Source organism: Sebastes fasciatus, chromosome 11 (genome assembly GCF_043250625.1).
Source record: "Sebastes fasciatus isolate fSebFas1 chromosome 11, fSebFas1.pri, whole genome shotgun sequence".
Taxonomy (NCBI): domain Eukaryota; kingdom Metazoa; phylum Chordata; class Actinopteri; order Perciformes; family Sebastidae; genus Sebastes; species Sebastes fasciatus.
In genome coordinates, this window is record NC_133805.1 from 3,868,023 (window position 1) to 3,883,267 (window position 15,245).

The 15,245-nt window shown below is 37.1% G+C and overlaps 2 protein-coding genes across 3 annotated transcripts in view; both read left to right on the plus strand.

Moving 5' to 3' along the window:
* The first annotated feature begins 495 nt into the window (after window positions 1-495).
* rnf182 (ring finger protein 182) lies at window positions 496-2,680 on the plus strand. Its single transcript, XM_074649722.1, has one exon. It carries the CDS (start codon window positions 901-903, stop codon window positions 2,137-2,139), a length of 1,239 nt encoding a protein of 412 aa, XP_074505823.1. The 5' UTR covers window positions 496-900; the 3' UTR covers window positions 2,140-2,680.
* Window positions 2,681-9,215: 6,535 nt separating this feature from the next.
* Window positions 9,216-15,245, plus strand: part of ranbp9 (RAN binding protein 9) — a 28,104-nt gene continuing 22,074 nt past the window's right edge. The window contains exon 1 of one of the 2 annotated variants that reach the window (XM_074650014.1): window positions 9,216-10,091. In XM_074650014.1, the coding sequence (XP_074506115.1) occupies window positions 9,872-10,091 (220 nt within the window). In that variant the 5' untranslated portion in view covers window positions 9,216-9,871. The remainder of the gene's footprint in view (window positions 10,092-15,245) is intronic. The other variant, XM_074650013.1, reaches the window with a different exon arrangement.

A 15,245-nucleotide genomic window follows, 5' to 3' on the forward strand; every position in this document is an offset into this window, starting at 1 on the left:
GAAATCCGAAGAAGTCCAGTTAGTTGAAGGCCAAGCTATATTAGCCATGTGTGGTGCAATATGGGCTGTTGTGTTGGTGAGTCTATCCCTAGAAGACTGGGCCACGTTCAACGTCCTGACGCCCTGGATCACCACCACCACACCCCGCGGGCTGTTTGGAGTCAGAACCCAGATATATTTAGGGTTTATTAAAGCTGCAGTGGGTAGAAATGGAGCAAATTATGATTTAAAAAAGTTATTTTTATAAAACGGTCACTATATTCTTATAGTAGTATATACGACAGGTAATCTGGAAAAAAAATCTTGTTCCTCCGGTTTGCATTATAAATATATATATAGAAAACCATATTGCAATTCTGTGATTTTTTTTTATGTTGGGATGATCCTTATTCTCAGATTATCTTTTGATTGTACAACTAAAACTGAGAATTGTACAAGAAATCCCAAATTGTAAAATTGAAAAACTGTGCGAAAAAAAAAAAGGGGATCATGAAATTTATTCAGCAGCAGAAATGTGTGTGTGTGTGTGTGTGTGTGTGTGTGTGTGTGTGTGTGTGTGTGTGTGTGTGTGTGTGTGTGTGTGCGTGCGTGTGTGTGTGTGTGTGCGTGTGCGTGTGCGTGTGCGTGTGCGTGTGCGTGTGCGTGTGCGTGTGCGTGTGCGTGTGCGTGTGTGTGTGTGTGTGTGTGTGTGTGCGCCACTAATTGGACTGAATTTCACCGAGCAACAAAAGATCAGGCTCGAAAATTCCAGCTCCGGTTTGTACAGGCTTTGCTTTGTTGTCCCTTCGCCTCTGTTTGTTCTCTTCTAATGCTGTGTTAACAGTTATCTCTCTCCCTTTCTCTCTCTCTCTCTCTCTCACACTCTCTCTAACTCTCACTTTCTCTCTCTCTCTTTTTCTCATGCGGACCATGAAAGGCTTTTTTTGCCCCAAACGATGCACCGTTACCCCAACTGCTCAGAGGCAGGCGAACCCCAGAGGCCAGAACTCACGAGGGACTTCCCTCATCAAATCACACACACACACACACACACACACACACACACACACACACACACACACACACACACACACACACACACACACATGCATACACACACACTGCAGGAGCCTGTTGGACAGCCACAATGAACCCCAGACCTTCAGTGGACCGCTGTCACCGTCGCCATCTGTGGGAAACTCGCCGTGCCCCTCGGTGCTCAGCCTGCAGCTGAGCTTTTGGCTGGATTTTTTTCTGCTGATCTCGAGGCAGGATAGAGCTCGGGGGGGTAGGATGATGATAGAGCTGCAAAGCACTGAGGATGGCGGCGGGGGTGGCCACGTGGACATTCTGAGCACCGAGGAGCTGGAGTGTAAGATCTGCTACTGTGCGTACAACCTGGGGAGCCGCAGGCCGAAGGTGCTCGAGTGCTGCCACCGTCTGTGTGCCAAGTGCCTCGCCAAGATCCTGGACCTTGGCGAATCGCCTCCCAACGCCGTGGTGTGCCCGTTCTGCCGCTACGTCACCAGACTGCCGGGCCAGGCGGTGACCAGCCTGCCAGATGACTGCAACCTGGTAGCGGCGCTGGCCCTCCAAAGCAGGAATCAGAGGAACCTCCACTTCCACCAGGAGGCGACCACAGAGCTGCTCCTCAGCCCCAGGCGCCTGACCTCGCTGATGGGTGGCAACCCAACCGTGACGCCCCCGTCCTCCTCATCCTCATCATCCGCTTCTTCTTCCTCCACCACTTACTCCTCCATCCGGGGCTCCCCTAACTTTGTGGTCATCACCATCATGGAGCCCCCGCCGATGCCCACGTCCACCCAAGATCTCCACCTCCACCGCCAGCCACGTGGATCTCACACGTCGAACCGGGGCTACCGCTCGTCCAGCCTGGACTCCATGGCGTCCATCACGCAGAGGTGGACTGTGTGGAACTGCGCGGCCCTCCTGTGCCAGACCTCGGCCCGGGCGCTGGTGTGGGTGCTGGGGCTGCTGTACTTCAGCTCGCTGCCCATGGGGGTTTACCTGCTCATCATGCAGAGGACGACGCTCGGGGTCCTGCTGGTGAGCCTGGTTCCCGCCAGCCTCGTCATGATCATGGTCTACGGGTTCTGCCAGTGTATCTGCCATGAGTTGTGGGACTGCATGCCGCCGTAATGGGACCAGATGAATGGGCAACGGTTTTGCTTTGAATACGCTTGACAATGGATCTCCAGAATCCACTAATGGGGATGTTACTGTGTAACTGACCATGTAAACATTTCAATAGCAGGAAACAAAAATGCCTCATTTTCTTTGTTGAAGAAGAGAGCAGGAACACGAACAGTATGTACATTACAAACGGAGCTCACAGTTTCATTATTATACATGTTAGCTTTGTTTAGCTTGGTAGATAGAGCTCAAAGTGTCAGATTTAGCTACAACTTTAATGCCAGTTCTGGTGGAATCTGCTAAAATATTATGCACAATAGCCTATAGTGAGAAACCTGAAGGTATTTAAGGTAGTAATAATAACTTGGCTCTGACACCTGTGGATATAATTTGTTGTAATTTTCAGATTGTGTCACGGCCATAAATGCATCAAATGTGAACTTTAACATCATGAAGTCCTGACAGTTCTTGACATCAACACGGAAAGCAGAGACCAGTTTGGGTATTCCCCTTTCTGGATCATTACGGATTGCTTTTTGTTTACCAGAGGATGATTAAACCCTAGCAGGCGCAATGACATCTATGACATTCTCAATTATTATTCAAATTTATTATAAAATATATATATTTATATATATTTTTTTTTTTTTTTTTTGGGGGGTCTTGACACCAATATACAGCTAATTTGTTCCCAGAAAACATGCCGGGTGCTGCCATGGTACGTTCACCTAAAGACCCGCGGTCAACCGCTGGCGGTGTGCAAAGATGGGAAGCCGGTGAGGGATCAGATATATTAATTAATATTTATATTAAAGAATTGTATGCTTTGTAATGGAAAAGCTGACTGAAAGCTGTCAGAAGCGTTGCACCATTATCCTTTTTGTATTAGGTCTCGTGTGACAAACATTGCACACATTTACATGAAATCAATTAGATTTTTTTTTAAATATTTTTTTATAATTATTATTTTGATGAAACTACAAAGAAAATTATCGCAATCGTTCCCTATAATAATCTTAATTTTTATTCATACAGCACGAGTTGCAAAGTTCTTCACACAAGGCAGCAAATTAAAATCAACAAATTATAAAATAATCAGATTTTATGATGAAAGAGATAAAACTCATTCCAATGATGTAAGATAAAAGAAATAAAAGGACTTTATAAAAAAAAAAAAAAAAAAAAAGGAAAATCAGGAAATGCTCTCTGATAAAATAATGTTTTACGAGGAGATTGAGATGATACTGATCCAGCCGGCCTTATTTCCTTGGACAGGTCCATCTAAATATATGGGGTAAAAAAAAATGTTGCATGGCCATGACGCAATTTAAATAAAGTAATCAATAAGCTCTCACAATCAATTCTAAAATGTAGGAAATGAAACATGTGTGATATCAAGTCTCTTGGTTCTGATTCAAATATTCTGGCTGCTGAAATAATTAATATAAATCTCACATTGCCTTCAGAACTGGTTCTAGAAACAGGAGAAGGAGGTCAGTATGACAGTATGACTGCAGTGTGTTGCATTAACTCATGACTCATTCTGTGTGGTGAGGTCGAGCCTGGACCACCAGAGGGTGCTGTGAAATGTATGACTTTATTCTCATAATATTACGACTTTTTTCTCTTAAACTTATGACTTTATTCTCATAATATTACAACTTTTTTCTCTTAAACTTATGACTTTATTCTCATAATATTATGACTTTTTTCTCTTAAACTTATGACTTTATTCTCATAATATTACAACTTTTTTCTCTTAAACTTATGACTTTATTCTCATAATATTACAACTTTTTTCTCTTAAACTTATGACTTTATTCTCATAATATTACAACTTTTTTCTCTTAAACTTATGACTTTATTCTCATAATATTACAACTTTTTTCTCTTAAACTTATGACTTTATTCTCGTAATATTACAACTTTTTTCTCGTAATATTACAACTTTTTTCTTGTAAACTTATGACTTTATTCTCATAATACAACGACTTTTTTCACGTAAATTTATGACTTTATTCTCATAATATTACAACATTTTTCTCATAAACTTATGACTTTATTTTCATAATATTACGACTTTTTTTTTCGTAAACTTATGAATGTATTCTCATAATACGACGACTTTTTTCCCGAAAACATGACTTTATTCTTATAATATGACTTTTTTAAATGTAATGGAGTAAAGTAGAATGCAAATACTCAAGTAAAGTAAAAGTATCTCAAAATTGTATTTTCTATACTTGAGTAAATGTATTTTCCACTAGGCTGCTGGTTTTCAATCCAGGACTGTCACTTGTACTGCAATGAAGTTATTATTTGCCATTTTTACTATGTTTTTAAGTATCTCTTCATGCTGTTAAACTTCACTTGTCCAAGCAGGATATAAAACAAACAGCGAGGATCTTTTCCAAGAACAGTTAGTCCCCGTCCTCCTCCTTCTACAACACTCGTCTCGCTGATGATAAACAGCCCAGGCCTTCTACCATTTGTGTTTCTTTTCCAGGGGACTCTGAATCTGAGCAAGTGCTTCCCTACAGGGACCGTAACATCATTTCAGATTCCTTTTTAGTGATGCAATGAACATTCCCACATGTTGGTGTGAGGGACTTTCACAGGCTGTACAAGTACAAGCCAAACTGAAAAAAAACAACCCCTCCCTTCAGCCTATGGTCTACCTCGTAACTCTGATCAGAGCGGTCGGAAACAAAAACAAGACGACAAAACGTGATGGTTTAAAGGTTTTATTTTTAGTTCATTCACTGGCAATCATGACTAATATATTACTGCCAATCATTTGTTAAATGATGCTGTATTATAGTGTGCTTTGGTGGGTTTTAGGCACTGGTAAGGCAACAAGGCCATAAGGTCAGAGTGTGTTAATTAGTCCGGGGTCATTTAACCCTCTGAGACCCACAAAAGACCTGTTGTTGTCTTTTTTTAGGGGGGTACAGGAGGTCTTTAGGGGGAGATAGCAGGTCAACAGTAGATGTCACATAGAAGTGGTGAATATCATCTGAAAGCTGAGAACCTGAAGATTAATTTGAGATGCAGCTCAGCACTGTGTGTTAAGTTGTTCATGAATTAATTAATTATTTAAAATAAATTGTAAAAGTGCATAAAGGTTTGCTCTATCTTGTCTCATAAGTTGTTGCAGCAAGTTTGGTGTTACACAGATTTGGTGCTAAATTTAACCACTTCTTATCACTTGATTATTGATCAAAATTATCAATAATTCCTCAAAAATACCACATTAAGACCCCAAGACCTTGAGGAACACCATAGAAAAAGCCATGCTGTGATTTGGTATCAAAAACTTTTAACATTTTTTAGATTTCTGCAAGAATTGCATTTTTCGCCGATTGGATGGCGAGCACTTCTGATGTGTAAACTGTTCAGAACCCCCCTTATTGTCAATCAAAATAAACTTCCGTTTACACGACACAACCATTTAGTTAGGGTTAGGAAACTGACTAGCGACTCACGGGACTGACGATACCGACAAGTCACGTGAAGTTAGTTGAAAGCCCGGTTCGTCACATACCGGTGCTAAAAGGGCGCCTCCGTACGTCGGTCTCTGATGCCGAGGGGCGCTTACCAAACGGCGGTATTTGACAAGTTGGGAGTGAGAACAATAATACATCCATGGTTCATGTGGGTTTTGATAGTTTGTTTATAGGATTAAATCCCAAATGGCAGAAATAAGAAAATGACTCACACCCTCGCCTCGTCCTCTCCGCCGCCGGGAGGCAGCGGGTGGCTAGGTGTTACACGTTGCACCTTTAAGGTTAGTGAAATATCTCGGTTTGGTGTTAATGAAGGGCACACATATTGCCTCGAGGACCCTGTGGCAAAATCTAGTCTACATTTTTTATTACAGTTGATATTATGTTGAAAAAAAGTGTTGGAGAGTAGCCTACTACTGCATATGTGGAAAAAGTTATATAAAGCGTTTTGTGTCTCCAGAGGGAGCTGCATGAAGTTTGATAAATTGCCTCAAGTGACGACAATATCTCGACGATATCTCTGGTTTTGCTGCATTAATTCCATTACTCTTTTTACCTGTCCATCGTGAGTCTGACAGTGTCCCATATTGTGCTCATTGTCAGGTTCATACTTGTATTTTGTGTTTCTACCAGAACATGTTTATATGTTTATATGTTAAAAAACAACTTTATTTTCCTCATACTGTCTGCCTAAATATGATGTATTTATCCTCTGACTCAAACGCTCCGTTTCAGTTCATTTCAACGGAATTGCAATGGAATTGCGTTGCTAGGCAACAGTTTGGGTCCATGTTTACTTCCTGTCAGCTGATGTCATTCACATGCAATGCAACAGGAAATAAACTGGGACACATTTAGAATGTTTACGTTTAAAACCATATAATGGTCTTAATATTGTAGATTTGTGACATCACAAATGGACAGAAATCCTGACGCTTTTTTCAAACTCACAAGTTCTGAATATGGGCTTTTTGCGTATTTCCCATGAATTGAGCGTTTTGATAGCTTAACAGTATTTATACAGCACTTAAACCTGCTTTATAATATAAAAGACATGAAAATCTCACTTTTCTATCTCATCTTTAAACCCGGTGTCTGCTGCTTCATAGCCCTCATTTTTACACAACACCTTCTATCTACTGGAAAATGTCATTTTAAAAAGCATTGTGTTCGAACAAAAAAGAAGAGTATGTGTATTTCAGTCTGTGGGGTGGATTTGTGGAATGGGTTGGGTGATAGGTCGAAGCGGAACACAAATATAAATCAATTTAAAAAAGCTATACAAAAAAGATATGTTTGGGAGGCATATGGTTGAGGAAGAGTTGTGATAAGGGTTGGTTATATACTTTTTAACTCCTGATGGATATGTGGGTTGTAAATAAACCTGGGATGCTGTTCATATATTCAATTTGGGATGTAAATAAATCTGGGATAGTTTATATATTATCATTCTATGATATATGAGTTATTAGAGGAGAAGTGAGAAAGGGGTAGGGAAATATAAGTTTTACTTCTACCTGCTCCTTTTCGGACACTATTACTCTTGTTTTGTTTGTTATTATTTTTTTAATTTATTTTATGTTCGAAATAAAGTCATTCATTCATTCATAGTTCCATCCATCCATCCACTGTGCTGGTCATTCTGTGTGTTTATTTCACATTCCCATACAGGAAGTGAGTGGAGCTGCTTTCAGCCAATCAGATGAGCGGATAACGCTGCAACAACAAACAAAAGATCTCTGCTAGCTGTACGTTAGTTAGTTCTTTACTCTGCTCTCAACCGACACCGACGAACCAACCAGCTGCTCTCCTCTGTCTCTCTGTCTCTGGGTGTCTTTTAACTACTGTCTCCAGGTCCCTGCGTTGACAGCCAGTCTCCTTCCTTCCTAATGTCTCTATTTTGTGGCTTTTGTGTCAGCAAATGTCAACCTGAGCCTTCAGGAAGGAGGATAAATAACACTTCAAAAGTACCCTTAATTTTGGTGAGGAAAAACTGGCATGGCCATTTTCAACGGGGTCCCTTGACCTCTGACCTCAAGATGACAGGAAGTAAACCTGGACCAAAGCGGTTGCCCTGGTGATGATAGGTCAATGACAAGTAAAAAATGCTATTTACTGTATAGCAAACTGATGTCTTTGGATATTAAAATAAAGGAAGTGTAATAGGGGTTAAATTCAGAATACTGACTGTATCTAGAGTATACCTTGTAACTAAACTACTGATGGTTTTTGTCCTGTTTTTACAGAACACCTTCTATCTAAAAAAAAATAAAAAATCTTCTATCTAAAAAATATATCTTATAATGTATATACTGTATATGTTCTTAATATATATGTTTTTAATATGCCTTGTACAAAGTATTTCTTATATATGTACATTCATACTTCCTGATATGTACAGTATATGTTCTTAATGTATATGTTCTTAATATGCCCTTGTACAAAGTATTTCCTTTTATAATTATAATTGTAATATAGCTTATTTTAACGTAATATAACTTTAATGTAATATATCTTTATTGTAATATAACTTATTATTTTAATGTAATATAACTTATTATTTTAATGTAATATAACTTTAATTAAATATAACGTATTATTTTAATGTAATATAACTTATTATTTTAATGTTATATAACTTTAATGTAATATAACTTTAATGTAATATAACTTATTATTTTAATGTAATATAACATTAATTAAATATAACTTATTATTTTAATGTAATATAACTTATTATTTTAATGTTATATAACTTTAATGTAATATAACTTTAATGTAATATAACTTATTATTTTAATGTAATATAACTTTAATTAAATATAACTTATTATTTTAATGTAATATAACTTATTATTTTAATGTTATATAACTTTAATGTAATATAACTTTAATGTAATATAACTTATTATTTTAATGTAATATAACTTTAATTAAATATAACTTATTATTTTAATGTAATATAACTTATTATTTTAATGTTATATAACTTTAATGTAATATAACTTTAATGTAATATAACTTATTATTTTAATGTAATATAACTTTAATTAAACATAACTTATTATTTTAATGTAATATAACTTATTATTTTAATGTAATATAACTTATTATTTTAATGTTATATAACTTTAATGTAATATAACTTTAATGTAATATAACTTATTATTTTAATGTTATATAACTTTAATGTAATATAACTTTAATGTAATATAACTTATTATTTTAATGTTATATAACTTTAATGTAATATAACTTATTATTTTAATGTTATATAACTTTAATGTAATATAACTTTAATGTAATATAACTTATTATTTTAATGTTATATAACTTTAATGTAATATAACTTTAATGTAATATAACTTATTATTTTAATGTAATATAACTTTAATGTAATATATCTTATTATTTTAATGGAGCTTCCCAGCAAAAAAAGCATTTCACACAATTGTTATAAATAAACATATTGAGTCTTGAGTCTTGAGTCTGTCTGCTGTAGTTCCATCCATCCACTGTGCTGGTCATTCTGTGTGTTTATTAGGAAGTGAGTGGAGCCGCTCTCAGCCAATCAGATGAGCGGATCACGCTCCGACAACAAACAAAAGAGCTCTGCTAGCTGAGCTCGTCAGACTGACTCTGGATCCGCCTGGTCGCTCCGCTAACGTCAGACTGACTCTGGATCCGCCTGGTCGCTCCGCTAACGTCAGACTGACTCTGGATCCGCCTGGTCGCTCCGCTAACGTCAGACTGACTCTGGATCCGTCTGTCGCTCCGTTAACGTCAGACTGACTCTGGATCCGTCTGTCGCTCCGCTAACGTCAGACTGACTCTGGATCCGTCTGTCGCTCCGCTAACGTCAGTACGTTAGTGAGTTCTTTACTCTGCTCTCAACCGACGAACCAGCTGCTGTCCTCTCGCTGTCTCTGTCTCTGGGTGTCTCTTAACTCCCGTCTCCGGATCCCTGCGTTGACAGCCAGTCTCCTTCCGTCCTAGTGTCTCTATTCTGTGTCTTTTGTGCCCGCTAATGTCAACCTGAGGCTAAACCAGTTAGCTTAGCCTGCTAGCTGGCTAGTTAGCTTAGCCTGCTAGTTAGCTTAGCTTAGCTTAGCTTTACTAAACCCTTTAAAAACACGTTGACACTGACGGACGCGAGAGGCTCCGGCTTGTTCCTGACAAGCCCCATTAAAGCTTAACCAGCAGACATCGGTGGTGGTGGTGGTGTAGCCGTGATGTCCGGCCAGTCGTCGGGCTGTGGAGGCTTCCTGATGTCGGTGGTGGTGCACGGAGACTCGGCTCTGAACGAGCAGGAGAAGGAGCTCAACCTGCGGCTCCGGAGGCTCTATCCGGCCGTCAACGAGACGGAGAGTCCGCTGCCTCGCTCCTGGAGCCCGAAGGACAAGTTCAGCTACATCGGGCTCTCTCAGAACAACCTGCGTGTTCACTATAAAGGTAGAAAACAGACTCGCACACTTTATTTAGCTGCTGGTGTGGCTAAAAACAAAGTAGGCTACTAGCTTCTTCATCAACAACAAGACTAGAGGACATCTTGCAACCCAGACCAGCAGGCGAGCTGGATCCTATTCTTATTTTATTCCAACGTTTTTATCTATTCTTTTGTTATTATTATACTGATTACTTGCACCAACAAAACCAAAGCACCACAATCACAATCAGAATGGTGTTTATTGCCAGGTGTAAGAGCTTTACACTAGGACATTTGCTTTGGTTTTGTTGGTGCAAGTAAGCAGTATAATAATAACAACAAAAGAATAGATTAAAAACGTTAGAGTAAAATAAGAATACACAAATTGAAATTCTACCAATATACAAAATAAGCTATAAACAAAAATAAACATGATATAAACAATATTGCCATTGACCTACTAGTGCAAGTAAGCAGTATAATAACAACAAAAGAATAGATCAACACATTAGAATAAAATAAGAATTAAAAATGTGGAATTCTACCAATATACAAAATAAGCTATAAACATAATATAAACAGATTAACCTACTAGCTCGTTAGCTTCTTCCCACACTGTTAACCAGTTTGTCAGCAATAAGAACTAATAATAATAATAACCTGTCAGGCTTTCTTCTTTTAAATATAACACATTACATGTTTTGTTGACAGGTGTAAGAGGCTTAAACTAGGAAATTTGCTTTGGTTTTGTTGGTGCAAGTAAGCAGTATAATAATAACAAAAGAATAGATTAAAAACCTTAGAATAAAATAAGAATAAAAAAATTGAAATTCTAATAATATACAAAATACGCTATAAACAAAAATAAACATGATATACTAGATCATTAGCTTCTTCTACACTGTTAACCAGTTTGTCAGCAATAAGAACTAATAATAATAATAACCTGTCAGGCTTTCTTCTTTTAAATATAACACATTACATGTATAGAAGCAGGTTAAAGTCACACAATCATAGCCAAAACAGACATGAGTTAGACAGCCCTCTTTGGAAGGCTAATGCAGCATTATCAGGTAATTAAATGACAGGAAATACACAGAGTCGAATATCATCATGATTAGCCCTGAATTACGCAGAAGAGTTGATGCCATGACAGGCTAGTTCTCTGCTTCGGTGGTTTAATATCAAGTGACATTCAGGATGACTAGTTGCTTAGCAAAGCTACCAAGAGGGTGTTTTGTTGTTGGTGTCGGCCTACAGGAGAAGCCTAGAGAGCAAGAAGAAGAAAACAAGGTGTAACTGTGGCACTTTATTTGCTGCTAATAATGCTAACGTTAGCATTAGCTTGACAGTTAGCTGCCCATTGTGGCTAAAAACAAAGTAGGCTAGTGGCTACTAGCTTCTTCATCAACAACAAGACTAGAGGACATCTTGCAACCTCGACCAGCTGGCGAGCTGGATCCACAGCCACACATCACAATCACAATCACAATGGTGTTTATGGCCAGGTGTAAGAGGGATACACTAGGAAATGTGCTTTGGTTTTGTTGGTGCAAGTTAGCAGTATAATAATAACAAAATAATAGATTAAAAACGTTAGAATAAAATAAGAATAAAAAAAATTAAATTCTACCAATATACAAAATAAGCTATAAACATGATATAAACAGATAGTGCAAATATTGCCATTGACCTACTAGCTCGTTAGCTTCTTCCCACACTGTTAACCAGTTTGTCAACAATAATAACTAATAATAATCTGCTGTTGAATATAACAGATTACATGTATAGAACAACAAGACTAAAGGACATCTTGCAACCTCCGACCAGCTGGCGAGGTGGATCCAATTTCTTTTTATTCTAACGTTTTTATATATTCTTTTGTTATTATTATTATTATTATACTGCTTACTTGCACCAACAAAACCAAAGCATCACAATCAGAATCACAATCAGAATGGTGTTTATGGCCAGGTGTAAGAGGGATACACCAGGAAATTTGCTTTGGATTTGTTGGTGCAAGTAAGCAGTATAATAATAACAAAAAGAATAGATTAAAAACGTTAGAATAAAATAATTGAATTTCTACCAATATACAAAATAAGCTATAAACATGATATAAACAGATTGACCTACTAGCTTGTTAGCTTCTTCTACACTGTTAACCAGTTTGTCAGCAATAAGAACTAATAATAATAATAATAATAATAACCTTAACCTGTCAGGCTTTCTTCTTCTGAATATAACACATTACATGTATAGAACCAGGTTAAAGTCACACATAATCATTTAACGTTTAGCCCAAAAGAGACATGAGTTAGACAGCCTTCTTGGAAGGCTAATGCAGCATTATCAGGTAATTAAATGACAGGAAATACACAGAGTCGAATATCATGATTAGCCCTGAATTACGCAGAAGAATTGAAAGCCTTTATTGATGCCATGACAGGCTAGTTCTTTGCTGCTTTGATGGTTTAATATCAAGTGACTATCAAGTGACAGACTAGTTGCTTAGCAAAGCTACCAATAGGGTTTTTTTTTGTGTCGGCCTACAAGAGAAGCCTAGAGAGTGAGAAGAAGGGGGAAAAAAAGGTGTAACTGCTTCCTGGGTGTGTTCTACTATTCTGGGTCTGACCATGCCCTCTACGCACACTCTTCCTTGTTACAACTAGAATATTCTGTCACACACACACAACACATACACCTGGAAATGTCATAGCAGGTGTAACGTTTGCATTTCAAACACTGCAAACTTTTACATGAACCATCCCCAGAGATGTTTGAACATGATTTCCACATCAATGCTATTTTAAATGTCCTAGTATTCATGGCCTCATCTATTATTATCAATCAGTAAAAGCCGTGTTATCTAAAATCCACCAAAAGGATCTTCCACTAGTTGTTATTACAAAAACTAAATGTCACTTATGTTCAAATACCAAGGCCTGCTAAACATTTGATACTACTGTCATAGAGCTGAAATGATCAGTCGATTAATTGGCACCTATTTTGATAATTGATTGATCACTTTATTCATTTTTAAAACAAAATATAGGGATGCACCGATAAGACTTTTTCAGTCCCGATACCTGGGCTTTGGGTATCTAGTACCGATCCGATACCAGTGTTTAATAAATAAGCTGTATGCCTCACTGTGTGGAAGTGACTGGGATCAGTCTTTTTTGTGTTAGGCAACATCAGGCCTGACTTAAACATTGCTTTCCTAACTTTGTAAAACAAAATGTAACAAATTAATCCATAGATTTAAAAAAAAGAAGAAAGAAACTTGGTAACAAATCTTCAAAATCAACAGGAATTACAGTTCAAGTGTAAACCTTTTTAATGCAGCAACAAATTGGTCAAAACTTAAACAGGAATTAAAATTCCAGTATATAATATGCATAGTATATAAACAAATTGAATTGATTAGATCGGCCCCATTGTCACTGATATCCGATCCAGCTATTTAAGTCAATATCGGCCCGATATCTGATCCGGTATCTGTGCATCCCTAACAAATAAAAGGTAAACAATACGGCTACTTAAATGCAAATATTTGCTGGTTTTCCTTATACTCTATTATAACAAACTGAATAACTTTGGGTTTAGTGTTTGTTTGGGCAAAACAAGATGTTTGAATATGTGAAGTTGTGCTTTGGAAAATTGCGATGAGAATTTTCCACTTATGACATTTTATGGAGATTAACAAATATTGAAAATAAAAGTAATTAAAGCCCCAAGAACATCAATACTGCATTTTGAGACATTTGTTTAAAAAATAACATAGCTACTTGTAATGAGGTCATACATCTTCGAGATGAACATGTCTGAAAAGCTGTGTAACAACTAAAGCATGTCACTGAAGTGAGGGGAACATCGTATAGCAGAAAATAGGAATAAGCATTATTCTGAAAATTACAGTTTTGATTACACAACATTTGCCAATCTCATTTAGGAATCCCAGATTGCAAACAAAGAACATCTAAATAAAACAATAATGACAGTAATGTGCCTTACATTATTTCTGCAGGTAATTAGTAATCATCATCATGATGATGACTATAATGATTTGAGTTTTGCATAGAGCTTGAGACAATTAGTCGATTTAATTTGATGAATCGTCTCGGCTGTTATTGATAAAATCATTTTAGTCTTTTATCAAGCAAAAAATACCAAACATTTGCTGGTTCCAGCTTCTCAAAAGTGAGGATTTACTGTTTTCTTGGTTTCTTTGTAAGTTGAATATCTTTAGGTTTTGGACTGTTGGTTAGACATAAGACATTTTAAGACGTTACCATGGGCTCATGGTTTATGATGGGCATATTTAATAGCGTATAATAGTGTTACAAATTTAGTTTTTAATACAGGCTCTGTGGGTGTTACTGTATTTCTTGTTTTCCTCACCTGTATGGTGTAATCATCTGGCAACCATTTTATATATATATTAAACGGACTCCATTTAAAAGACCAGCTGCCATTTAAACATCCTATGAAATAAAAAAAGCCTCCTCTTAGGGTTGAACAAAACATCTTAGGAAAACATCTTATTATGATTTGATTTTTTAACCAATATTCAAATTGTGATTTTGTTGTTTAAACTCCAGGCTTGTATTGTGGTCTGTGCAGCATTTAACACGATGTTTGTATCTAGTATAATCGCAAATTATCTTGTTTCTGCATGAAAACAATCCGTTAAAATGATGCAGTTGCTTGTTGTTGGGGTCGTCCCAGGATGCTGTTTTTCCCCAAACCAGTTTCTTTAACTTCTAAGTAAACAAAGCAGTAAACAGAGTTTGTTTTCTACAGAAAACGGACTGATTTAGCTCCCATTTAGTAAGTTATTATTATATTAGTGGTACACTTGACCTTAGTCAGTATTTACAAGTATAATCATGACATTCAGAACTTTATTAAAAACAGCAGCCTAGTTGTCCACATGTTGTAAACTGCTGCTAAGTAACCTCTTACAGTGTAAACATTTCTGATATCTGACCCCTAATAATACTATTGACTGCTCTAAGGTGATAATCTTGAAACCACTGACACATTGTGTGCTCAGATATTCATCAAAATGTCATCTAGTAAAATTGGCATCATGTGTTTTGGGATCACTAGACCTACTTGTAATCATTTATATTCAACTGTAAAACCCTGGTTCATGTGGAAATGTGTCAAACCAA